Source organism: Triplophysa dalaica, chromosome 10 (assembly GCF_015846415.1).
Source record: "Triplophysa dalaica isolate WHDGS20190420 chromosome 10, ASM1584641v1, whole genome shotgun sequence".
Taxonomy (NCBI): Eukaryota; Metazoa; Chordata; class Actinopteri; order Cypriniformes; family Nemacheilidae; genus Triplophysa; species Triplophysa dalaica.
In genome coordinates, this window is record NC_079551.1 from 2,097,748 (window position 1) to 2,124,975 (window position 27,228).

Below are 27,228 nucleotides of genomic sequence, written 5' to 3' on the forward strand. Positions count from 1 at the left end.
AGTCCACTGATGGATTCAGGACTCAAACACATCTGTGACCAACTTGAGAAACCTCAGTGTCAACTCCAGATACTCAAGTGAGTTCATCTATGACATCATCAACACAACAATGGTCATATAAAACCGTTAACCTTGAAATTGAGGGAATTATTAAGTAATGTTAGCTTAAGGACTGAAGTTCATCTTTTTTCAAATTTAATTTCTACCCCAAGAGCATGAAGTGATATACATCTGAATAACAAACAATCATAAAATAACAATATTATGCTTATAAAAAGTATTTGCTGTTTTTTAACCAGTGTGTCCGAGTGCTGTATTGGAGAAGAAGGTTATAAATGTTTATGTTCAGCTGTGAGATCAAACCCTGAATCACATCTGATAGAGCTGGATCTCAGAGGAAATGATCCTGGAGAAACAGGAGTCAAACTCATCTATCAGTTAATACAAGATCACAAGTGTAAACTCAACACTGTCAGGTGAGATGTGCTGAAATAATAGAAAATAAATCCCAACCTGAATATGTATGTGTATTGACATTATTTTAGTGATTCTGTTGAGTAAAATGTTTTTCTTCCGCTCTGATGTTTTAAGTAAACAACAATTTCTATATTTTTGTTACTTAAAATTAAATTTATTTTGTTGTTTTCTGCAGGTTCTTGAGCAGCTCTTCTGCAGTGAAAGCCTTTGAGTATCTGACAGAAACTCTTGGTATAAATCCTTTACTCCAGAGAGAAGTGAATCTGAGTGATCATAAACTAGACGAGTCAAGAGTGAATCAGATCTGTGATCTACTGAAGGACAAACACTGTCACATCAACACACTCATGTGAGGACTTGATCTTTATTATGAGTTTATATTTCAACTGTTCAGAATCACAGCATCAGATGTGACATTGACTTCATCTTGATAAATGTTTGGATGAAACTTTAACTTTGTGTTCTTTCTACAGTCTGAGTAAAAATAAACTAGAATATTCAGTAATGATGAAGATCTCTGATCTGTTGAGAAACTCACAGTGCAGACTACACAAACTAGAGTATGTATTTACATTCATGTTCATTTCATTCACTTCAGTGAAATAAAATAGTTTTGTAAATCATTCATACATGTATTTTTTAGATTTAATATTATATTTATAATCATGATTCTGTTCTCTAGTGTGTCCGAGTGCAGTATTGGAGAAGAAGGTTATAAATGTTTATGTTCAGCTGTGAGATCAAACCCAGAATCACATCTGATAGAGCTGGATCTCAGAGGAAATGATCCTGGAGAAACAGGAGTCAAACTCATCTATCAGTTAATACAAGATCACAAGTGTGAACTCAATACTGTCAGGTGATAAATGCTTTCAAATCTTTTATACTGTAAATATAAAGTCTTAAATATCTGTTAGGAACTGCTCTGAGACTTGACAGGTGTGGATCTAAATGCAGCTTTATAACAACAGATTCCACAAAAACAGGCAAAGGTCAGAGCAGACAGCAGAGGTTCACAAAACGAGAGATAAAGTTCAATGTCATACACAAGTAATTCAGCAGAACACACACAGAACAGAACAGAACAGAAATGCAGTCTAGCACAAAAACAAGACTTTGTCAGGACAGAGAGAAAGAAACAGGCTTATATAAAGAGAGGTTATTACAAACATGTGAGAATGTTCAGTGTTCTATGAGTCAGTGCAATGGTTTATGGGAAATGTGGTGTGCAATGACAGTCTGTGTGATGAGAGGAGTGGCCTCTAGTGGATTTGAGAGGGTACTCCATCTGGTTACTGTGACAATATCACACTTAGGGATGCAAATATTATAGATTTTGCTAGTATGATTATAGTCAGAAGAATAATCATGGTTATACGATTGTGATGATTATTATGCAGACAATAATTTCTACATTTTTACTGGCCCTGACCAAAATGTACGTGCCCGCCACAAAAAGTAATAAATAATAACGTCTAGTAATTAGTTTTTTTTACATATGCAATCTTAAACAAGTAATAAACTTAGAACAAATGATCAAATTATGAGCGATAGCACAAATAAATATATTAAAGCAAACAAAAATTAAATGACCAGTGCTTTTTAGGTTATTAGGTACAGAAACTGAATAAAGGAGTCAAATGTAAAATAACACTTCATAGTCTTCATAGTATATTGAAATATAGATTAAAACTAGTGGTGGGCATAGATTAATTTTTTTAATCTAGATTAATCTAGATTAAAACGGCTCATTTGAATTCTGCCGAAGGCATTCAGAATATGTGTGCTACCCAAATAATGACTAAAAGTAAGTCTTTGAGAACGGGTTTCTCAAGCCAGGTGGCGCATTAGACCAGGGGCTCATCTCCTGTTTCCAAAATGCATCACAAACTGGTTGAGAAAGCTGTTCTACTATAATAATTGGTGATGAAAATTAAATTATGTTCAATAAGATGAACTTGTGTTTACTTCCGCATTAGCTAAGGGATGATTTGCGTTTAGGTGGTACTTGAGACTGGAAGAGCTCCTACAGTACATTTACATTTAGTCATTTGGCAGACGCTTTTATCCAAAGCGACTTACAAAGAGTTAGGGAGCAACAAGCGACTTGTCATACAGGAGCCATATTACATTAGATCTCAATACAAAGTTACTGGATTCAACTAAAGCTAAACCACTACCTGTTGAGAAAAAGTGTTTTTTTAAACCAATTCCGCATTGCACAAGGTGCAAACAACCTTAGTCTTGTCGATGTTTCTATTGGGAAGCTTCTTAATATTCCCTGAAGCAAACCCGGCGGCTTCATAGCTGCATCCATGTTAGCACGTCACGTTTGATGCAGTAATTTCACAGTAACGTTATGTTGTGTTCAGACCAAACGCGAATGGCGTGTCAAGCACGAGTGATTTATATGTTAATGCAAAGAGCCAATAGACCTACTTGCTGCGCGAATCGCGCAAATGAAGCCCTGGTTATGAGATGATGAGGCGGCTTCTGCTTCCGCGAATGACGCGAATCACGCGAGTTGAAAAATCTCGTTCTCGCCCCCTACAGTGCAGTTAAGCTGGTATACATCCGCGCTAAAATATCAAGGTGAAAGTCATCATAGCTTGCGTAGTATAGACCCAGCTCCCAACCCAACTTTGAGAAAAGATTAACGGCGACATTTTTTTTATCGCGCGTTAAGAGTCTCACTGCGTTAACGCCGTTAACGGCCCACCACTAATTAAAACATATTAAAGTTATTAAAGTTGATCTGTCAGGAGCAGAGAGTCTGTTTTATCTACATTTTATTGTTGTTTGATGAGCATTAAAACAGATGTATTTATTATGCTGCTGTCCCTTTAAGAGCTAGCGCACACAGATCACATGCTTTAAGTTTCCTTGCTTTTTTGTTTAGAGTAAACTGTAATGGATTTATCAACGTGCTGTAGAGCCCATTCACTAAATAATAACATAAAATAAGTTAAATTGTTCCAGGAGTAGACTTTGACTTTGAGTTTGTACAAAGAATGTACGAATCATGTGAGCTATCCTTAAGGCGACTCTTGTCCGGTGTGTTACTCTGTTAACTTACAGTAAATGCCTGTCATGATTCCACTATCATGTCATGTTTATTCATGTTATTTGAGTGGGGTCATGGCATAACCTATGGTTTTGTGTGGGAAAGACATTGTTCTTTCTCGTGCCTCGTCATTGTTCCCTACATCACGTTCCTCGTCAGCATTTCCTCAGTGCTATTTCCCAGCACCTGTTTCTTGTTAAGGATCCTTTGTCTGTTTCCCCTATAAAGAGTCCTCATGTTCATTGTCCTTTGCTCGTGCATTGTACTTGTCCTTGTACCTGTGCTCTCGTATCTATTGCTGTTTTGCTCCGTCCTTGTTCCTGTTTCCCCAATAAATTGTAAGTGTTAGTTTTGTGGTTATTTCCAGTCTTTGTTTTCTAGTTTAGTAAGTCAGTGTTTGTTGTTTTAAGTTTATATATTCCTGTCCTGTTTTCCCCCTCGTGGGTTTTTGGTTTTGCCTGTTTTGTAGTGTTCAGTGTTAAATAAACCTTGTTACCACCTTTACCGTCTGTGTCTGCCTGCAATAGGGTTCCGACCATGTCATATCATGACAGAATGCACGAGCCACAAACGAACCCAGTAGGCAGCATGGACGGTACGACGTCGTCCTTGCGGTCTCGCCAGGCCCACTTGCTGCTTGGATTCCGCCAAGGGAATAATGGTGACCAGGAGTTTGCCAGGGCATTCTCGGCGGAGGTGACCGATTTTGGTGAGGCGGAGCTGAAGATGATCTTCAACTGCTGCCTCACCCGGCGCCTCACACCGTCGGAGAAGAGGCTGGTGGCTCCCTTAGGGTTTGCGGACATGGTCAGGTAAGTGGCCAACCGCGGCGATCCCGGGGGTTGGGTTCCACATGGGACTTTCACCTCACGGTCGAGCGCTGTGGAGGGTCTCGTCCTAGCCGCCGCTATCCTGGGGGAGTCAGTACCCTCTGGCTCGAGCTCCACGGCCGTCGGCTCTTCTTGTGGAGTCCGAGATGTGTGGGTGGCTAGAGACTCGGGGGCGACGTCGCGGGAAACCTCCGTCCCGGTACTTCCTCGGTCCCTCAAGGGCCCGGCTGCATCAGCCGTGAGCTCGTCTGATCTGAGAGGGAGGAAGAGGGCATGGGGAGGACGTCCAAGGCCGAAGTTGCTGTCCTGCAGGTCAGTGCAGCAACCGGCAACAGTTCCGGAGTTCCCGAGTCCGGAGTTCCCGAGTCCGGAGTCCCCGAGTCCGAAGTCCCCGAGTCCGGAGTCCCCGAGTCCGGAGTTCCGGAGTCCCCGAGTCCGGAGTTCCCGAGTCCGGAGTTCCCGAGTCCGTAGGTGTCAGACCCCAAATATTTTTTGGGGGGGCGCTCTGGAGAGGTGACGGTCCGAGCGTCCAGCCCGGCTGCAGATTCTCCCCAGAAACCGGAACCCAGGCTGAGGGCGCTGCCCAGCCGCCAGAGGGCGCTGCCCAGCCGCCGGCACCAAGCCCGGTCCAGCAACCGGCACCAAGCCCGGTCGAGCAACCGGCACCAAGCCCGGTCGAGCAACCGGCACCAAGCCCGGTCCAGCCTCCGGCAACAAGCCCGGTCCAGCAACCGGCACCAAGCCTGGTCCAGCAACCGGCACCAAGCCCGGTCCAGCAACCGGCACCAAGCCCGGTCCAGCAACCGGCACCAAGCCCTGTCCAGCCGGCCTTCCGACCGGCGCCAAGCCCTGTCCAGCCGGCCTTCCGACCGGCACCAAGCCCTGTCCAGCCGACGATCCAGTCGGCATTCCAGCTGGGGTCCAGCCCAGCAGTCCTGCAGGGGACTAGGACAGTTCCCCCCAGGACTACCCCTGTCAAGCCTCCTGGCGCGGCCCCAAGGGCTGGAACTTTCCCACCCAGCCCTACCCCTTCTGGACTTCCCCCTATGTTATCTTGTTTGTCCCCACCCCCCTCCCATGTTTGTTATTTTTATTGTCCCACCCCAACCCGTGGGTTATTATGTCTTTTATGCCTCTTGTCATGTTCACCTTGTCTGTCTGGTTTTTGTCTGTTTCCCAGTCGGTCTTGTTAGTTCCCCTTGATGAACACCTGGAGCTGTTCATTTGGGGGGGGGCTTATGTCATGATTCCACTATCATGTCATGTTTATTCATGTTATTTGAGTGGAGTCATGGCATAACCTATGGTTTTGTGTGGGAAAGACATTGTTCTTTCTCGTGTCTCGTCATTGTTCCCTACATCACGTTCCTCGTCAGCCTCTCCTCAGAGCTAATCTCCAGCACCTGTTTCTTGTTAACGATCCTTTGTCTGTTTCCCCTATAAAGAGTCCTCATGTTCATTGTCCTGTGCAAGTGCATTGTACTTGTCCTTGTACCTGTGCTCTCGTATCTATTGCTGTTTTGCTTCGTCCTTATTCCTGTTTCCCCCGTAAATTGTAAGTGTTAGTTTTGTGGTTATTTCCAGTCTTTGTTTTCTAGTTTAGTAAGTCAGTGTTGGTTGTTTTAAGTTTATATATTCCTGTCCTGTTTTCCCCCTCGTGGGTTTTTGGTTTTGCCTGTTTTGTAGTGTTCAGTGTTAAATAAACCTTGTTAACACCTTTACCGTCTGTGTCTGCCTGCACTTGGGTTCCCACGCCATGTCTTCCTGTGGTTATCATGACAATGCCACTTTGTTTGTTTACGTTGGACTGAATAGGGCAACATCACATGTGAAGTGCTGAACATGAAAACTTTTGTGTGTAGATTTCTGAAGAGTTGTGCTGCAGAAGAAGCTTGTGATCATCTCTGTAAAGCTCTAGATGTGAATCCATTACTGCTGAAAGAACTCAATCTGAGTCACAATAAACTGGGAGATCTGGATGGAGAGAGACTCTCGGCTCTATTGATGGACTCTCACAGCAAAGTGACTAAAATCATGTGAGTATCATATACACGAGAACTTCATACAGTACAGACTGTCAGACAGGTGATGTTTATTGAGATGATGTTGTGTTATTGTGTTTAGATTGAATGATTGTGAGCTGACAGAGAATCAGTGTTCAGCTCTAGCTGCTGTTCTCTCCTGTAAAACCCTCGTGAAGGAGATGAATCTGAGCAACAGTCCACTGATGGATTCAGGACTCAAACACATCTGTGACCAACTCAAGAATCCTCAGTGTCAACTCCAGATACTCAAGTGAGTTCATCTATGACATCATCAACACAACATTAGTCATGATGGACTATCCTTCCTACCAGTCCTCCATTCGGCCCCTTTGAGTACCGAATCAAAAATACTATCAAAGACCTGACGCTATTTCATAACTTGCAGATTCAACTTTAGAGGAATCATTTGGAAAATTTGTTTTTAATACTTAAATACTCGGACATCAGTGCATGGCAGGAAATGACATCTGCATGAATTGCTGATGTGTTATTATAAATGGTCATGGCTTCATAAAGGAGCTATCCATCGGGGGCGGACAAAAATAAAAAAACGGCAACAAAACAAGAAGGAATGTTTTGTTGTACTATTTCAAAATCTTATTTAGTTTTTGCCAAATTATGAAATGAATTACTTACAACACAATTATCCAGTACAGATTTACACATTCAGTATTTGTCCACTGTATTTGGTTTCCCCATGATAATATTTAACATTTTTTATATGTGTCATCACATTTAGAGAATTATTGTGTTTTCGCACACTTGGCTTACTTGCGTAAACTGCTTTATTTTTGTTGGTAAATCACTCAATCGGTAAGAATAAACACACAGCCTTAGCGTGCTATAGGTTTTTTTGAAAGCTTGATGGTTCCATAGCCACACGTTACTTAAGTTAAATAATTATTAACTGGTCAATAAAAATATATTTGTATTGTATACTTACTTGTTCTTACTGTCAGTTTACTTAAAGGTCCCCCTACGTCTCAGATCGGCACTGGTGTGATTTTACAATAAGTGTTATAGATTGATATTAGTTAATATAAAAGGGTTTTATTATGTTGAAACTGTTCTGCAGAGCCAAACTTGGTTTTGAGATCTTGTTGCACTTTCTCTCAACACTTGTACACAGTTATTGTTAAATCTGGATCAAAACTATAATGCAATTATTTTCTTTGTAAATGAAATATTTGCATGTTTATATTTTACCTTGAAACTGCATGGGCAAATTAAGTCAATTTAGCATTAATATGAATTTAAGCTATTTAAATTGGCCTTTTTGAATTGATGAAGACATCCTTCTGAAGAAAAAAATAATCATTAAAAAAATGGCATCCTACTAAAAGTGTTTGCTGTTTCTCTAGTGTGTCTGAGTGCAGTATTGGAGAAGAAGGTTATAAATGTTTATATTCAGCTGTGAGATCAAACCCTTCACATCTGATAGAGCTGGATCTCAGAGGAAATGATCCTGGAGAAACAGGAGTCAAACTCATCTATCAGTTAATACAAGATCACAAGTGTAAACTCAACACTGTCAGGTGAGTTTTTTTTTTTAAATCAAACTTTGTTGTTTATCACTTTCAAGGCTCTAATCTTCATTATTTAAATATAATGTTGCGACAGTAAATAAATAAACTGGTATATTATATAATTCTTGTTTTCTTCAGGTTCTTGAGCAGTTCTTCTGCAGTGAAAGCCTTTGAGTATCTGACAGAAACTCTTGGTATAAATCCTTTACTCCAGAGAGAAGTGAATCTGAGTCATAAACTAGACGAGTTAAGAGTGAATCAGATCTGTGATCTACTGAAGGACAAACACTGTCACATCAACACACTCATGTGAGGACTTGATCTTTATTTAAAGTGTCAGAAATATATGCTATTAGTTGATATTTCCATGTATTGGTTGAGACGGGTTGTAAGGGTAAAAGAAAGAGACTGAGATCCAATTTGATGTATTTCATGTTAAATTGTTTCAAACAGCTTGACATGAAAAATAACATAATACACAAAGCAAAAAAAAATATATGTAGATGAATAAATATATATGGAATAGAAAACCTGATATTATTGCAAATTAATTACTGTCCTCATAAATAAATTGGAATATATATTTTTTATATGAGTATTCTGAAACTATGGATCAATTCATTTGATAGATAACAGGTGTCATATTAAATCAGACATGTCAAGAACAGGAGTGTAACTCATGCATACACAACTGTAGTATCACCATTAAATGTACATTAGCATTACATTATATTACCAGAATTAACCGTAAGCTAAACTTATACTATCAGTCTTCCAAACCAAAACCTTAAGATGTTGAAATGAAGACATAAATCTTGTGATAAAGCAGAATCAGCAGTGAGGGCCAGTTCTCCTCTGACACGTTATAGCTGCACTCCAAAACCTGTTTCATTGAGAAGGAAAGATCACAGTAATGATGGATCACTTTATATAATGTTTTAAAAGAAGAGAAGCACATCATATGATCTCACTGTTGAAATAGAGAACATGAGATGAGCAGTTTAACTGTGAGGTTTTTATATTTGTGTTGTAGTGAATCATGTTTGTAAAGTCAGTTGAAACAATCTCTGAATACACACATGATGAATGATGCTTGTGTTGTGTAATGTTTCAGACTGAGAGATTGTGGTCTAACAGAAGAAAGTTGTTCAGCTTTAGCTTCAGTTTTATCATCAAACATCAGTGTGAAAGAGCTCGACATGAGCAACAATCATCTACAGGATTCAGGAGTGAAGCGTCTCTCTGATGGACTGAAGAACAACTGTAAACTACACAAACTCACGTCAGTATTGTTGTCTGTAGTGAGAGTTTTATCTTCATTGATAGTATTCAGTTAAACTTCAGAATATCTGATTCATTATCTGTTATCATTTCTCTTCTCTAGTGTGTCTGAGTGCAGTATTGGAGAAGAAGGTTATAAATGTTTATATTCAGCTGTGAGATCAAACCCTTCACATCTGATAGAGCTGGATCTCAGAGGAAATGATCCTGGAGAAACAGGAGTCAAACTCATCTATCAGTTAATACAAGATTACATGTGTTCACTCAAGACTGTCAGGTGATAAAAGCTTTCAAATCTTTTATACTGTAAATATAAAGTCTTAAATATCTGTTAGGAACTGCTCTGAGACTTGACAGGTGTGGATCTAAATGCAGCTTTATTACAAAAGATACCACAAAAAAAGGCAAAGGTCAGAGCAGACAGCAGAGGTTCACAAAACGAGAGATAAAGTCCAATGTCATTTGCAAATCATCCAACCCCACAGAACAACACACAGAACAACACACAGAACAACACACAGAACAAAACAACTTTCGAGGACAGAGAGAAAGAAACAGGCTTATATAGAGAGAGGTTATTACAAACATGTAAGAATGTTCAGTGTTCAATGAGTCAGTGCAATGGTTTATGGGAAATCTGGTGTGCAATGACAGTCTGTGTGATGAGAGGAGTGGCCTCTAGTGGATTTGAGAGGGTACTCCATCTGGTTACTGTGACAATATCACACTTAGGGATGCAACAGTTATAGATTTTGCTAGTACTATTATAGTCAGAAGAATAATCATGGTTGCACGATTATGATGATTATTATGCATACATTAATTTCTACATTTTTACTGGTCCTGACCAAACGCACTTGCCCGCCACAAAAAGTAATAAATAATAATGTCTAGTAATTAGTTATTTTTTTACATATGGAAACGTAATAAATAAGAAATAAATTTAGAACAAATTATCAAATTATGAGCAATAGTCAGGAGCAGGGAGTCTGTTTTGTTTACGTTTTTTTGTTGTTTGATGAGCATTAACACAGATGTATTGATTACTCTGCTGTCCCTTTAAGAGCTAGCACGCACAGATCACATTTCAGGATAAGGCCTGAACCCTGGTAGAAGAGATTGCGATCAGAACAACTACCACAGAGCCACAGGTTGTAGATGGAATCCACACGCATAGACACTCACGTGAAAAAAATGAGTAGTTTTATATTCCAAAAGAAAATAATTGTCCTCTAGGCAAAAAAAAAAGAATCCAAGAGTAACAAGAGTAATCAAAATGACAAGAGATACTCAAAAAAGAACATGAGAGAGATCAACAGAATATAAGGCTAGAGAAGACTAACAGTTACATTAACCAAGCAAAGTCTGATGGACACAGAGTCTTTAATAGGCAACCTGATAGGGAAACAGGTGCAAACAATAATACTAATAACAGGTCTTGATCAGTGCAGTGCTAGGACATGATAGTGACCTCTAGTGGCCAAACGATAGAGTCCAGAGCAAAACCCTCACGTTCCCACAAAGACGACTGGAGTTGAGAGCGTGCTTTTCTCTAACCAGTTTCGGATCAAGGATGTCTTTGGCTGGAACCCAGGAGCGCTCCTCAGGACCATAGCCTTCCCAATCTACCAAATACTGCTGGGAACCGGGAACTTGACGGGTATTCAGAATACACCAGACAGTGTAGGCTGGTTGGCTGTCAATGATCCTGGGAGGAGGAGGAGGTTTGCCTGGTGCGAGAAAAGGAGAAGTTAACAGGTTTCAACAATGAAAGATGAAAAGTGGGTTTCATTCTCAAAGATCTGGGTAAGTACAGCCTATAAGAGACTGGGTTAACTTTCCTGGCAATCTTGAAAGGCCCGATGAATTTGAGTAGGGGGCGTTCTGCTACTGTGTTTGGCATGTCTTTGATATTGCAGAGAAGTCTTAAGGAGCGTGAGGCGAGTCCTACTCCTCACCCGGCGGCAATGCCTAACCCAATGTTGGACGGAAGGAACATCCACTTCTGCCTCTTCCTCGGGAAACAGAGGGGGGAAATAACCGAATTTACACTCAAAGGGTGACATGTCAGCGGCAGAGGATTTCAGGGTGTTGTGGGCGTACTCTGCCCACATGACGAACTCAGACAATGAAGACAGATTGCTAGCCGCTATGCACCGGAGGGTGGTCTCGAGGTCCTGATTGATCCTCTCCGTTTGTCCGTTGGACTCCCGGTGGAACCCCAAGGACCGGCCAACTGTAGTTCCCAGGGATTGACAGAGAGCTCTCCAGAAGCGAAAGGAGAACTGGGGACCTCTTTCCGAGACAATGTCCTGAGGGATGCCGAATACTCGGAAGACATTTACATTTAGGCATTTGGCAGACGCTTTTATCCAAAGAGACTTACATTGCTTTATCCTATACATTTTACATAGGTATTTGCAATCCCCTGGGATCGAACCCACAACCTTGCGTTGTTAATGCAATGCTCTTACCACTGAGCTAACGGAAAGACATGTTCCACAATTAATTCGGCAGTCTCTTTGGCTGTGGGTAGCTTGGGTAGGGGAATGAACCGGGTGGCTTTAGAAAACCTATCCAGCATAACCATGATACTGGTTTTGCCGTGGGAGGGTGGAAGACCTGTGACGAAATCCACAGAGAGGTGGGACCAGGGTCTACGGGGTATGGGAAGGGGATGTAACAGTCCTTGGGGTAGGCTGTGGGACATCTTGTTCTGGTGGCAGGTGGGACAGGCTTTAACAAATGTGCTGACATCCTCTTTAACAGTAGGCCACCAGAACTTTCTCTGGAGGAATTCAAGGGTGCGTCAAATACCCGGGTGACAGGTGAGTCTTAAGGAGTGTCACCATTGTAATACCTGTGGCCGTACAGTCTTGGGAACAAACAAACGGTTGACAGGTCCCCCTTCTGGATCTGGTTCTCGGGATTGTGCTTGTTTAACCTTGTGACTCAGATCCCACTTGAAGGGGGCGATGATCTTGGCACCGGGGATTATGGGTTGAGGAGAATCCTCTTGAGGAGATTTAGCATAGATATGGGACAGTGTATCTGGCTTCATGTTCTTTGACCCAGGGCGATAGGACAGTGTGAAATGGAAGCGATTGAAAAATAGCGACCAACAGGCTTGACGTGGATTGAGTCGCTTAGCCTGTTGAATGTATTCAAGGCTCTTATGGTCCGTGAGCTTTTGAAACGGGTGTTTGTTTGTTATTCCAGTGCCAGTTTGACTGTTAGTAATTCTCCATACCCTATATGATAGTTTGTCTCTGTGGGTAGGAGACGATGGGATAGAAAAGCACATGGGTGCAGCTTGCCGTTCTCTCCCCTCTAAGATAACACTGCTCCAACACACACGTCTGAGGTATCAGCCTCCACAATAAAGGGTTTATCCAGGCTTGGGATAATTAGAACCGGAGCAGTAGTGAACAGTCTCTTGAGGTGGTTGAATGCCGACTGGGCCGAAGGACCCCAGACAGCTTGTGAGGGCAGCTAGAGGAGCAGCCACAGTGCTGAAGTTCAGTATGAACTTGCGGTAAAAATTGGTGAAACGAAGAAAACGTTGCACCTCCTTTACAGATGACGGAGCAGGCCAATCCACAATAGGTTGAACCTTTAAAGGGTTCAAGCTATGAACCCTTTAAAACCCTTCTATGAGACCAGGTTGGACTATGAATCCCAAAAATTGAAGCTTGGTGACATGGAATTCACCTTTCTAGGGTTTGGCATAAAGGTGGTTTTCCAGCAGGCGTCTGAGAACCTTGTCGACGTGAACCACATGCTCTTGCAGAGAACTCGAGAAGATGAGAATATCGTCTAGATAGACGAATACGAACAGGTTGAGCATGTCTCTAAAGATGTCATTGATGAGGTTTTGAAACACCGCAGGAGCATTGGTGAGGCCGAAAAGCATGACGCGATATTCATAGTGACCAGTCAGGGTGTTGAAGGCCATTTTCCATTCATCTCCCTGTTTGATACGCATGAGGTCGTACGCATTGCGCAAGTCAAATTTAGTGAAGATGGATGCCCCTTGTAGGAAATTGAACGCAGTGGCCATCAGAGTTAAGGGATAGCAGTTTCTGACTGTAATCTTGTTCAGTCCTCGATGATCAATACATGGCCTGAGACCACCATCGTTCTTACCCATAAAGAAGAATCCAGCGCCTGCAGGGGAAGTTGAGGGGCATATTATGCCGGCTGCAAGAGCCTCATTGATGTATTTGTCCATGGCTGGACGCTCTGGGATGACAAAGAAAATATTCTGGCCCTCAGAGGATAGCTATCCGGGAGTAAGTCAATGGCGCGGTCGTATGGCCTGTGAGGTGGCAGAGAAGTAGTTGTTGGCTGTTGGCTTGGAAACATGGGTAACATCAGTAGGTGGATTATGGAAAGCAAAATGAACCTGGTTTCTCTCTCTCAGGTGGTTATCCAGCTGTGTGGGACGGTCTATGAGTATCTGGAGGTTGCTTGATGGTTCTCGGAATGCTAATTCATCCTTAAATCACCCCTGACAATCCGTTAGTAAGCACACCATCAGAGCCTCGTCATTCCACCCACGTCCTGCTGCTAGTGTTCAAAGGTGAATGGTATAATCGGCAACGCAACCACGGCCTTTAGATTCAGGAGCCTTCCGGAAGCTTGTCAACCTTTGAGGGGATGGTCGAAAACTCGTTTGAACTCTTCAAATCTTGCAAAGCTTGCACAACAAGGTTCCTGTGCCTTCCACACCGATGTTGCCCATGAAAGTGCCTAGCCAAAAAGGAGGGTGATTAGATAAGTCATTTTAGCCCCGTCTGAGGGAAATGAAGTCTGCTGCAGTTCAAACATGAGGGAACACTGGGTGAGGAATCCGTCACATGATCCAGGATCACCTGAGAAGCGTTGGGTAGAGTTAGGCGAGGTTCCAAAAGAGGACTAGGCCTTGGAGGAACTACAGAATCGACTGCTCCTGATTGGGAAGTTGCAGATGGTGCCGGCAGTCGCTCGAAGATCTGACAGACAGACGACAGTAGATCCGAGAGGATTTGAGATTGTTTCGTCATCAAACTCTCTTGTTGTGCTAGAGCAGTCTTGTGTCGTTTTTCCATTGAGTCGTGTTGAACTACCATGGCCAAGACTTCGTGTGGGTCTCCACACTATTCATTACTGCTTGGTTATTCTGTCAGGCTGAGTCCTGAACCCAGTCGTAGAGATAGCGATCAAACCAACTACCACAGAGCCACAGGGTGTTGGTGGAATCCAACACGCGTAGACACTCACGAAAAAAAAAATAGTTGATTTATTTTACACAAGAAAATAATAATCCTCAGGGCAAAAAAATAGAATTCAGAGTGAGCTTAACAAGAGATACTAAAAAAAAAAAAAAAAAAAAAAAAAAAAAAAAAAAAAAAAAAAAGAGGCTCAACAGAGCTCAAGGCTAGAGATGACTAACAGTTACAATAACCAAGCAAAGACTGATAGACACAGAGTCTCTTTAATAGGCAACCTGATGGGGAGACAGGTGCAAACAATAACACTAAAAACATGTCTTGATTAGTGCAGTGATAGGACCCGATAGTGACCTCTTGTGACGAGTCCAGAGCAAACGAGTCCAGAGCAAAACCCACACATCACATGCTTTAAGTTTCCCTGCTTTTTTGTTTAGAGCAAACTGTGATGGATTTATTAACGTGATATAGAGCCCATTGACTAAATAATAACATAAAATAAGTTAAATTGTTCCAGGAGGAGACTTTGAGTTTGTACACAGAATGTATGAATCATGTGATCTGTCCTCAAGGTGACGCTTGTCCAGTGTGTTACTCTGTTAACTTACAGTAAATGACGCTTTGTTTGTTTACGTTGAACTGAAAAGGGCAACATCACATGTGAAGTGCTGAACATGAACACATGATCTTTTGTGTGTAGATTTCTGAAGAGTTGTGCTGCAGAAGAAGCTTGTGATCATCTCTGTAAAGCTCTAGATGTGAATCCATTACTGCTGAAAGAACTCAATCTGAGTCACAATAAACTGGGAGATCTGGATGGAGAGAGACTCTCGGCTCTATTGATGGACTCTCACAGCAAAGTGACTAAAATCATGTGAGTATCATATACACGAGAACTTCATACAGTACAGACTGTCAGACAGGTGATGTTTATTGACATGATGTTGTGTTATTGTGTTTAGATTGAATGATTGTGAGCTGACAGAGAATCAGTGTTCAGCTCTAGCTGCTGTTCTCTCCTGTAAAACCCTCGTGAAGGAGATGAATCTGAGCAACAGTCCACTGATGGATTCAGGACTCAAACACATCTGTGACCAACTCAAGAATCCTCAGTGTCAACTCCAGATACTCAAGTGAGTTCATCTATGACATCATCAACACAACAATGATCATGTAAGACTGTTAACCTTGAAATTGAGGGAATTATTAAGTAATGTTAGCTTTAGGAATGAATTTATTTTAAATTGCCCGATTGAATTTGATGAAGGCTTTGATTTTAACCCCATGCACATAATGTGATTTCCATCTGAAGAACAAACAATCATAAAATAACAATATTATGCTTATAAAAAGTATTTGCTGTTTTTTAACCAGTGTGTCCGAGTGCAGTATTGGAGAAGAAGGTTATAAATGTTTATATTCAGCTGTGAGATCAAACCCTTCACATCTGAAAGAGCTGGATCTCAGAGGAAATGATCCTGGAGAAACAGGAGTCAAACTCATCTATCAGTTAATACAAGATCACAAGTGTAAACTCAACACTGTCAGGTGATAAAAGCTTTCAAATCTCTTATACTGTAAATATAAAGTCTTAAATATCTGTTAGGAACTGCTCTGAGACTTGACAGGTGTGGATCTAAATGCAGCTTTATAACAACAGATTCCACAAAAACAGGCAAAGGTCAGAGCAGACAGCAGAGGTTCACAAAACGAGAAATACAGTTCAATGTCATACACAAATAATTCAGCAGAACACACACAGAACAGAACAGAACAGAAATGCAGTCTAACACAAAAACAAGACTTTGTCAGGACAGAGAGAAAGAAACAGGCGTATATAAAGAGAGGTTATTACAAACATGTGAGAATGTTCAGTGTTCTATGAGTCAGTGCAATGGTTTATGGGAAATGTGGTGTGCAATGACAGTCTGTGTGATGAGAGGAGTGGCCTCTAGTGGATTTGAGAGGGTACTCCATCTGGTTACTGTGACAATATCACACTTAGGGATGCAAATATTATAGATTTTGCTAGTATGATTATAGTCAGAAGAATAATCATGGTTATACGATTATGATGATTATTATGCAGACAATAATTTCTACATTTTTACTGGCCCTGACCAAAATGTACTTGCCCGCATCAAAAAGTAATAAATAAATATTAATGTCTATTAATTACTTTTTTTTACATATGCAATCTTAATAAATAAGTAATAAACTTAGAACAAATGATCAAATTATAACTTTAAGAGCTAGCGCACACAGATCACATGCTTTAAGTTTCCCTGCATTTTTGTTTAGAGCAAACTGTGATGGATTTATCAACGTGATGTAGAGCCCATTCACTAAATAATAACATAAAATAAGTTCAATTGTTCCAGGAGGAGACTTTGAGTTTGTACACAGAATGTATGAATCATGTGATCTGTCCTCAAGGTGACGCTTGTCCAGTGTGTTACTCTGTTAACTTACAGTAAATGACGCTTTGTTTGTTTACGTTGAACTGAAAAGGGAAACATCACATGTGAAGTGCTGAACATGAACACATGATCTTTTGTGTGTAGATTTCTGAAGAGTTGTGCTGCAGAAGAAGCTTGTGATCATCTCTGTAAAGCTCTAGATGTGAATCCATTACTGCTGAAAGAACTCAATCTGAGTCACAATAAACTGGGAGATCTGGATGGAGAGAAACTCTCGGCTCTATTGATGGACTCTCACAGCAAAGTGACTAAAATCATGTGAGTATCATATACACGAGAACTTCATACAGTACAGACTGTCAGACAGGTGATGTTTATTGAGATGATGTTGTGTTATTGTGTTTAGATTGAATGATTGTGAGCTGACAGAGAATCAGTGTTCAGCTCTAGCTGCTGTTCTCTCCTGTAAAACCCTCGTGAAGGAGATGAATCTGAGCAACAGTCCACTGATGGATTCAGGACTCAAACACATCTGTGACCAACTCGAGAATCCTCAGTGTCAACTCCAGATACTCAAGTGAGTTCATCTATGACATCATCTACACAACAATGGTCATATAAGACCGTTAACCTTGAAATTGAGTGAATTATTAAGTAATGTTAGCTTAAGGACTGAAGTTCATCTTTTTTCAAATTTAATTTCTACCCCAAGAGCATGAAGTGATATACATCTGAATAACAAACAATCATAAAATAACAATATTATGCTTATAAAAAGTATTTGCTGTTTTTTAACCAGTGTGTCCGAGTGCTGTATTGGAGAAGAAGGTTATAAATGTTTATATTCAGCTGTGAGATCAAACCCTGAATCACATCTGATAGAGCTGGATCTCAGAGGAAATGATCCTGGAGAAACAGGAGTCAAACTCATCTATCAGTTAATACAAAATCACAAGTGTAAACTCAACACTGTCAGGTGAGATTTACTTTACATCAAACTTATTTAACATTTTAAGAATTTTATTGAATTATAATATTATGACAGTTAAAATAAACTGATTTATTTTATAATTCTTGTTTTCTTCAGGTTTTTGAGCAGCTCTTCTGCAGTGAAAGCCTTTGAGTATCTGACAGAAACTCTTGGTATAAATCCTTTACTCCAGAGAGAAGTGAATCTGAGTGATCATAAACTAGACGAGTCAAGAGTGAATCAGATCTGTGATCTACTGAAGGACAAACACTGTCACATCAACACACTCATGTGAGGACTTGATCTTTATTATGAGTTTATATTTCAACTGTTCAGAATCACAGCATCAGATGTGACATTGATATAATCTTGATAAATGTTTAGATGAAACTTTAACTTTGTGTTCTTTCTACAGTCTGAGTAAAAATAAACTAGAAGATTCAGGAATGATGAAGATCTCTGATCTGTTGGGAAACTCACAGTGCAGACTACACAAACTAGAGTATGTATTTACATTCATGTTCATTTCATTCAGTGAAATAAAATAATGTTTTAATCATTCATACATGTTTATTTTATGTAATATTGTATTTATAATCATGATTTTGTTCTCTAGTGTGTCCGAGTGCAGTATTGGAGAAGAAGGTTATAAATGTTTATATTCAGCTGTGAGATCAAACCCTGAATCACATCTGATAGAGCTGGATCTCAGAGGAAATGATCCTGGAGAAACAGGAGTCAAACTCATCTATCAGTTAATACAAGATCACAAGTGTAAACTCAACACTGTCAGGTGAGATTTACTTAAAATCAAACTTAGTTATTTAACATTTTAAGAATTTTATTGAATTATAATATTATGACAGTTAAAATAAACTGATTTATTTTATAATTCTTGTTTTCTTCAGGTTATTGAGCAGTTCTTCTGCAGTGAAAGCCTTTGAGTATCTGACAGAAACTCTTGGTATAAATCCTTTACTCCAGAGAGAAGTGAATCTGAGTGATCATAAACTAGACGAGTCAAGAGTGAATCAGATCTGTGATCTACTGAAGGACAAACACTGTCACATCAACACACTCATGTGAGGACTTGATCTTTATTATCAGTTTATATTTCATCTGTTCAGAATCACAGCATCAGATGTGACATTGATATAATCTTGATAAATGTTTAGATGAAACTTTAACTTTGTGTTCTTTCTACAGTCTGAGTAAAAATAAACTAGAAGATTCAGGAATGATGAAGATCTCTGATCTGTTGAGAAACTCACAGTGCAGACTACACAAACTAGAGTATGTATTTACATTCATGTTCATTTCATTCAGTGAAATAAAATAATGTTTTAATCATTCATACATGTTTATTTTATGTAATATTGTATTTATAATCATGATTTTGTTCTCTAGTGTGTCCGAGTGCAGTATTGGAGAAGAAGGTTATAAATGTTTATATTCAGCTGTGAGATCAAACCCTGAATCACATCTGATAGAGCTGGATCTCAGAGGAAATGATCCTGGAGAAACAGGAGTGAAACTCATCTATCAGTTAATACAAGATCACAAGTGTAAACTCAACACTGTCAGGTGAGATGTGCTGAAATAATACAAAATAAATCACATGCTGAATAATTATGTGTATAGACATTATTATAGTGATTCTGTTGTTGCATCATTTAGTAAAGAAGAATCATCAGAGCTGATGTTTTGAATAAACAACAATTTTATCACATTGCATTGAATTTATATTCTTGTTTTCTTCAGGTTCTTGAGCAGCTCTTCTGCAGTGAAAGCCTTTGAGTATCTGACAGAAACTCTTGGTATAAATCCTTTACTCCAGAGAGAAGTGAATCTGAGTGATCATAAACTAGACGAGTCAAGAGTGAATCAGATCTGTGATCTACTGAAGGACAAACACTGTCACATCAACACACTCATGTGAGGACTTGATCTTTATTTAAAGTGTCATATGAAGATGACATTATTTCACTCAATAATCTAATGGGTTGAAAAGGTTGTAAATGAGGATCTGTGTCATGTTTAGAAATAGAAAGAGATGATGAATTTACCTGCGTGATTGTTATGTGAGGTTTTTGTTATTGTATAAATGTGTTGACTGTTATTGTAGTTGCTTTGTTTTGTGTTGTTATAATTTGTGTTGTAGTGAATCATGTTTGTAAAGTCAGTTCAGACACTCTCTGAGTACACACATGATGAATGATGTTTGTGTTGTGTAATGTTTCAGACTGAGAGATTGTGGTCTAACAGAAGAAAGTTGTTCAGCTTTAGCTTCAGTTTTATCATCAAACATCAGTGTGAAAGAGCTCGACATGAGCAACAATCATCTACAGGATTCAGGAGTGAAGAAACTTCAGACGGGATTAGAAAATATTCACTGTCAGCTCCAGAAACTCAGGTCACTGGATCAACTGAATAAATGGTTTTTAAATCATGACAAACATTCTCTATTGTCAACAGATTTACTGTAAACTAGAGAAGATTTCTGTCTGCAGTTACAATAATGAATTGTGTGTTTTTTTACTACAAAACTGTATGTAATAGATTATACAAGAATGAAACAATAATCACATTTTTCTGTCCTCTAGTGTGTCCGAGTGCAGTATTGGAGAAGAAGGTTATAAATGTTTATATTCAGCTGTGAGATCAAACCCTGAATCACATCTGATAGAGCTGGATCTCAGAGGAAATGATCCTGGAGAAACAGGAGTCAAACTCATCTATCAGTTAATACAAGATCACAAGTGTAAACTCAACACTGTCAGGTGATAAAAGCTTTCAAATCTTTTATACTGTAAATATAAAGTCTTAAATATCTGTTAGGAACTGCTCTGAGACTTGACAGGTGTGGATCTAAATGCAGCTTTATTACAACAGATTCCACAAAACAGGCAAAGGTCAGAGCAGACAGCAGAGGTTCACAAAACAAGAGATAAAGTTCAATGTCATACACAAGTCATCCAACAGAACAGGTCACAGAACAGGTCACAGGTCACAGAACAGGACACAGGTCACAGAACAGGTCACAGAACAGGTCACATGTCACAAAACATGTCATAGAACAGGTCACAGAACAGGTCACAGAACAGGTCACAGAACAGGTCACAGAACAGGTCACAGAACAGGTCACAGAACAGGTCACAGAACAGGTCACAGAACAGGTCACAGAACAGGTCACGTCACGTCACATTACAGAACAGGACAGGTCACGTTACAGAACAGGACAGGTCACGTTACAGAACAGGACCGGTCACGTTACAGAACAGGACCGGTCACGTTACAGAACAGGACAGGTCACGTCTCGTCACGTTACAGAACAGGACAGGTCACGTTACAGAACAGGACCGGTCAGGTTACAGAACAGGTCCGGTCACGTTACAGAACAGGACAGGTCACGTCACGTCACGTTACAGAACAGGACAGGTCACATCAAGTCACAGGTCACGTCACAGAACAGGTCACGTCACGTCACGTTACAGAACAGGACAGGTCACGTTACAGAACAGGACACGTCACGTCACAGGTCACGTCACAGGTCACGTCACAGGTCACGTCACAGGTCACGTCACAGGTCACGTCACAGGTCACGTCACAGGTCACGTCACAGGTCACGTCACAGGTCACAGGTCACAGGTCACAGGTCTAGTCACAGAAAAGAACAGAAATGCAGTCTAACACAAAAACAAGACTTTGTCATGACAGAGAGAAAGAAACAGGCTTATATAGAGAGAGGTTATTACAAACATGTAAGAATGTTCAGTGTTCTATGAGTCAGTGCAATGGTTTATGGGAAATGTGGTGTGCAATGACAGTCTGTGTGATGAGAGGAGCGGCCTCTAGTGGATTTGAGAGGGTACTCCATCTGGTTACTGTGACAATATCACACTTAGGGATGCAAATATTATAGATTTTGCTTGTATGATTATAGTCAGAAGAATAATCATGGTTTTACAATTATAACGATTATTATGCAGAAATTAATTTCTACTTTTTTACTGGCCCTGACCAAAATGTACTTGGCCACCACATAAAGTAATAAATAAATAATAATGTCTAGTAATTAGTTTGTTTATTTACATATACAATCTTAATAAATAAGTAATAAACTTAGAACAAATGATCAAATTATGAGCGATAGCACAAATAAATATAATAAAGACAACACAAATTAAATGACCGGTGCTTTTTAGGTTATTAGGTACAGAAACTGAATAAAGGAGTCAAATGTAAAATAACACTTCATAGTCTTCACAGTATATTGAAATATAGATGAAACCATTTTAAAGTTATTAAAGTTGATCTGTCAGGAGCAGGGAGTCTGTTTTGTCTACGTTTTATTGTTGTTTGATGAGCATTAAAACAGATGAATTTATTATGCTGCTGTAACTTTAAGAGCTAGCGCACACAGATCACATTCTTTTAGTTTCCCTGCTTTTTTGTTTAGAGCAACTGTGATGGATTTATTAACGTGATATAGAGCCCATTCACTAAATAATAACATAAGATAAGTTCAATTGTTCCAGGAGTAAACTTTGACTTTGAGCTTGTGCACACAGAATGTATGAATCATGTGATCTGTCCTCAAGGTGACGCTTGTCCAGTGTGTTACTCTGTTAACTTACAGTAAATGACGCTTTGTTTGTTTACGTTGCACTGAAAAGGGAATATTATCACATGTGAAGTGCTGAACATGAACACATGATCTTTTGTGTGTAGATTTCTGAAGACTCGTGCTGCAGAAGAAGCTTGTGATCATCTCTGTAAAGCTCTAGATGTGAATCCATTACTGCTGAAAGAACTCAATCTGAGTCACAATAAACTGGGAGATCTGGATGGAGAGAAACTCTCGGCTCTATTGATGGACTCTCACAGCAAAGTGACTAAAATCATGTGAGTATCATATACACGAGAACTTCATACAGTACAGACTGTCAGACAGGTGATGTTTATTGAGATGATGTTGTGTTATTGTGTTTAGATTGAATGATTGTGAGCTGACAGAGAATCAGTGTTCAGCTCTAGCTGCTGTTCTCTCCTGTAAAACCCTCGTGAAGGAGATGAATCTGAGCAACAGTCCACTGATGGATTCAGGACTCAAACACATCTGTGACCAACTCGAGAATCCTCAGTGTCAACTCCAGATACTCAAGTGAGTTCATCTATGACATCATCAACACAACAATGGTCATATAAAACCGTTAACCTTGAAATTGGGTTATAAAGTAATTTTAGCATTAGGAATGAAGTTCGCCTTTCTTCAAATTTAATTTCTACCCCAAGCGCATGAAGTGATATACATCTGAAGAACAAAGAATTGTTTAAAAACACAAATTTATGCTAATTAAAAGTATTTGCTGTTTTTAACCAGTGTGTCCGAGTGCAGTATTGGAGAAGAAGGTTATAAATGTTTATATTCAGCTGTGAGATCAAACCCTGAATCACATCTGATAGAGCTGGATCTCAGAGGAAATGATCCTGGAGAAACAGGAGTCAAACTCATCTATCAGTTAATACAAGATCACAAGTGTAAACTCAACACTGTCAGGTGAGATTTACTTTACATCAAACTTAGTTATTTATCATTTTAAATTTTTTATTGAATTATAATGTTAAGACAGTAAATAATTAAACTGATATTATATAATTCTTGTATTCTTCAGGTTCTTGAGCAGTTCTTCTGCAGTAAAAGCCTTTGAGTATCTGACAGAAACTCTTGGTATAAATCCTTTACTCCAGAGAGAAGTGAATCTGAGTGATCATAAACTAGACGAGTCAAGAGTGAATCAGATCTGTGATCTACTGAAGGACAAACACTGTCACATCAACACACTCATGTGAGGACTTAATCTTTATTTAAAGTGTCATATGAAGATGACATTATTTCACTCAATAATCTAATGGGTTGAAAAGGTTGTAAATGAGGATCTGTGTCATGTTTAGAAATAGAAAGAGATGATGAATTTACCTGCGTGATTGTTATGTGAGGTTTTTGTTATTGTATAAATGTGTTGACTGTTATTGTAGTTGCTTTGTTTTGTGTTGTTATAATTTGTGTTGTAGTGAATCATGTTTGTAAAGTCAGTTCAGACAATCTCTGAATACACACATGATGAATGATGTTTGTGTTGTGTAATGTTTCAGACTGAGAGATTGTGGTCTAACAGAAGAAAGTTGTTCAGCTTTAGCTTCAGTTTTATCATCAAACATCAGTGTGAAAGAGCTCGACATGAGCAACAATCATCTACAGGATTCAGGAGTGAAGAAACTTCAGACGGGATTAGAAAATATTCACTGTCAGCTCCAGAAACTCAGGTCACTGGATCAACTGAATAAATGGTTTTTAAATCATGACAAACATTCACTATTGTCAACAGATTTTTTTACTACAAAACTGTATGTAATAGATTATACAAGAATGAAACAATAATCACATTTTTCTGTTCTCTAGTGTGTCCGAGTGCAGTATTGGAGAAGAAGGTTATAAATGTTTATATTCAGCTGTGAGATCAAACCCTGAATCACATCTGATAGAGCTGGATCTCAGAGGAAATGATCCTGGAGAAACAGGAGTCAAACTCATCTATCAGTTAATACAAGATCACAAGTGTAAACTCAACACTGTCAGGTGATAAAAGCTTTCAAATCTTTTATACTGTAAATATAAAGTCTTAAATATCTGTTAGGAACTGCTCTGAGACTTGACAGGTGTGGATCTAAATGCAGGTTTATTACTTCAGATTCCACAAAACAGGCAAAGATCAGAGCAGACAGAAGAGGTTCACAAAACAAGAGATACAGTTCAATGTCATACACAAGTCATCCAACAGAACAGGTCACAGAACAGGTCACAGAACAGGTCACGTCATGTCACGTTACAGAACAGGACAGGTCACATTACAGGTCACGTCAAGTCACAGGTCAAGTCACAGGTCAAGTCACAGGTCAAGTCACAGGTCAAGTCACAGGTCAAGTCACAGGTCAAGTCACAGGTCAAGTCACAGGTCAAGTCACAGGTCACGTCACAGGTCACGTCACAGGTCACGTCACAGGTCACGTCACAGGTCACGTCACAGGTCACAGGTCTAGTCACAGAAAAGAACAGAAATGCAGTCTAACACAAAAACAAGACTTTGTCAGGACAGAGAGAAAGAAACAGGCTTATATAGAGAGAGGTTATTACAAACATGTGAGAATGTTCAGTGTTCTATGAGTCAGTGCAATGGTTTATGGGAAATGTGGTGTGCAATGACAGTCTGTGTGATGAGAGGAGTGGCCTCTAGTGGATTTGAGAGGGTACTCCATCTGGTTACTGTGACAAAATCACACTTAGGGATGCAAATATTATAGATTTGGTTGTACGATTATAGTCTGAAGAATTATCATGGTTATACGATTATGATGATTATTATGCAGACAATAATTTCTACATTTTTACTGGCCCTGACCAAAATGTACTTTGCTGCCACAAAAAGTAGTAAATAAATAATAATGTCTAGTAATTAGTTTGTTTATTTACATATACAATCTTAATAAATAAGTAATAAACTTAGAACAAATGATCAAATTATGAGCGATAGCACAAATAAATATAATAAAGACAACACAAATTAAATGACCGGTGCTTTTTAGGTTATTAGGTACAGAAACTGAATAAAGGAGTCAAATGTAAAATAACACTTCATAGTCTTCATAGTATATTGAAATATAGATGAAACCATTTTAAAGTTATTAAAGTTGATCTGTCAGGAGCAGGGAGTCTGTTTTGTCTACGTTTTATTGTTGTTTGATGAGCATTAAAACAGATGAATTTATTATGCTGCTGTAACTTTAAGAGCTAGCGCACACAGATCACATTCTTTTAGTTTCCCTGCTTTTTTGTTTAGAGCAACTGTGATGGATTTATTAACGTGATATAGAGCCCATTCACTAAAGAATAACATAAGATAAGTTCAATTGTTCCAGGAGTAAACTTTGACTTTGAGCTTGTGCACACAGAATGTATGAATCATGTGATCTGTCCTCAAGGTGACGCTTGTCCAGTGTGTTACTCTGTTAACTTACAGTAAATGACGCTTTGTTTGTTGACGTTGCACTGAAAAGGGAATATTATCACATGTGAAGTGCTGAACATGAACACATGATCTTTTGTGTGTAGATTTCTGAAGAGTTGTGCTGCAGAAGAAGCTTGTGATCATCTCTGTAAAGCTCTAGATGTGAATCCATTACTGCTGAAAGAACTCAATCTGAGTCACAATAAACTGGGAGATCTGGATGGAGAGAAACTCTCGGCTCTATTGATGGACTCTCACAGCAAAGTGACTAAAATCATGTGAGTATCATATACACGACAACTTCATACAGTACAGACTGTCACACAGGTGATGTTTATTGAGATGATGTTGTGTTATTGTGTTTAGATTGAATGATTGTGAGCTGACAGAGAATCAGTGTTCAGCTCTAGCTGCTGTTCTCTCCTGTAAAACCCTCGTGAAGGAGATGAATCTGAGCAACAGTCCACTGATGGATTCAGGACTCAAACACATCTGTGACCAACTTGAGAAACCTCAGTGTCAACTCCAGATACTCAAGTGAGTTCATCTATGACATCATCTACACAACAATGGTCATATAAGGCTTTTAACCTTGAAATTGAGTGAATTATTAAGTAATGTTAGCTTTAGGAATGAAGTCAAGCTGTTTTAATTTTAATCTTAACCCCACGCACATTTGGATTTTGATTCAATTTATTGTCATTACACATATAACAAGTACAGCGTAACGAAATGTATTTAAGAAGAAAAATACAGCATAACATGAGGAAAGTGGTGAGAAATACAGATACACATAATACAATATAGACAAGACTTGCAACAGGGGAAGATAATCTAGCTCCGGCAGGCAGCCATCTGGTCCAGTGCCATTACGACACTGTTCACAGACCCCTTGTCAGGCTGGCGGTTCAAAGCTACAGAGGCGTGGGATCGGGTCAGGGCAATGTCTGAATGTGTGTGTTTGTGATAGTTCTGAGTCTGTTGAGTGGGGGAGGAACGCAAGAGCGTCTGACTGCAGTGCTCTTCACAGGGTTGATTTCCAGCTGCGGCCTTGGCCAAGGCCAGTGCTGGTTGCGGCTAGCCGAAAAAGATAAGATTGCGTTTGTTTAGTCTTGAGGCAAGAAACCGTATTACAATTCACGGCCACTCTTATTGTCCATTTGATCTCCCACAGCTTCAATCAATACGGGCAGTCTTATGAGGCTTTGGACAGCTGTTCCCGTTTTATGAATTCTTCTATAACCCAGGGCTAAGCCTAATCCAATCAGCACAAGACCTGTTATCATCGTTCTGAATAGGTAGATGTCTTCGATGTCCTCCACGGAAAGAGCCGCCAGAC

General features: G+C 39.7%; 2 protein-coding genes across 2 annotated transcripts in view; both read left to right on the forward strand.

Moving 5' to 3' along the window:
- The window catches only part of LOC130429841 (NACHT, LRR and PYD domains-containing protein 3-like), a 48,036-nt gene extending 29,918 nt beyond the window's left edge, over positions 1–18,118 (forward strand). Inside the window, exons 13-22 of the mRNA XM_056758666.1 lie at positions 7,778–7,951; positions 8,081–8,251; positions 9,057–9,224; positions 9,327–9,500; positions 15,134–15,307; positions 15,396–15,566; positions 15,808–15,981; positions 16,998–17,171; positions 17,260–17,430; positions 17,941–18,118. Coding sequence (XP_056614644.1) covers positions 7,778–7,951; positions 8,081–8,251; positions 9,057–9,224; positions 9,327–9,500; positions 15,134–15,307; positions 15,396–15,566; positions 15,808–15,981; positions 16,998–17,171; positions 17,260–17,430; positions 17,941–18,118 — 1,729 coding nt within the window. The remainder of the gene's footprint in view (positions 1–7,777; positions 7,952–8,080; positions 8,252–9,056; positions 9,225–9,326; positions 9,501–15,133; positions 15,308–15,395; positions 15,567–15,807; positions 15,982–16,997; positions 17,172–17,259; positions 17,431–17,940) is intronic.
- Positions 18,119–18,272: 154 nt separating this feature from the next.
- On the forward strand, positions 18,273–27,200 carry LOC130429842 (ribonuclease inhibitor-like). Its single transcript, XM_056758667.1, has 11 exons — positions 18,273–18,325; positions 18,440–18,616; positions 18,732–18,905; positions 20,066–20,236; positions 20,427–20,603; positions 22,555–22,728; positions 23,207–23,383; positions 23,980–24,150; positions 25,994–26,167; positions 26,256–26,426; positions 27,064–27,200. Exons 1-11 carry the CDS (start codon positions 18,273–18,275, stop codon positions 27,140–27,142), a joined length of 1,698 nt encoding a protein of 565 aa, XP_056614645.1. The 3' UTR covers positions 27,143–27,200.
- Positions 27,201–27,228: the final 28 nt, after the last annotated feature.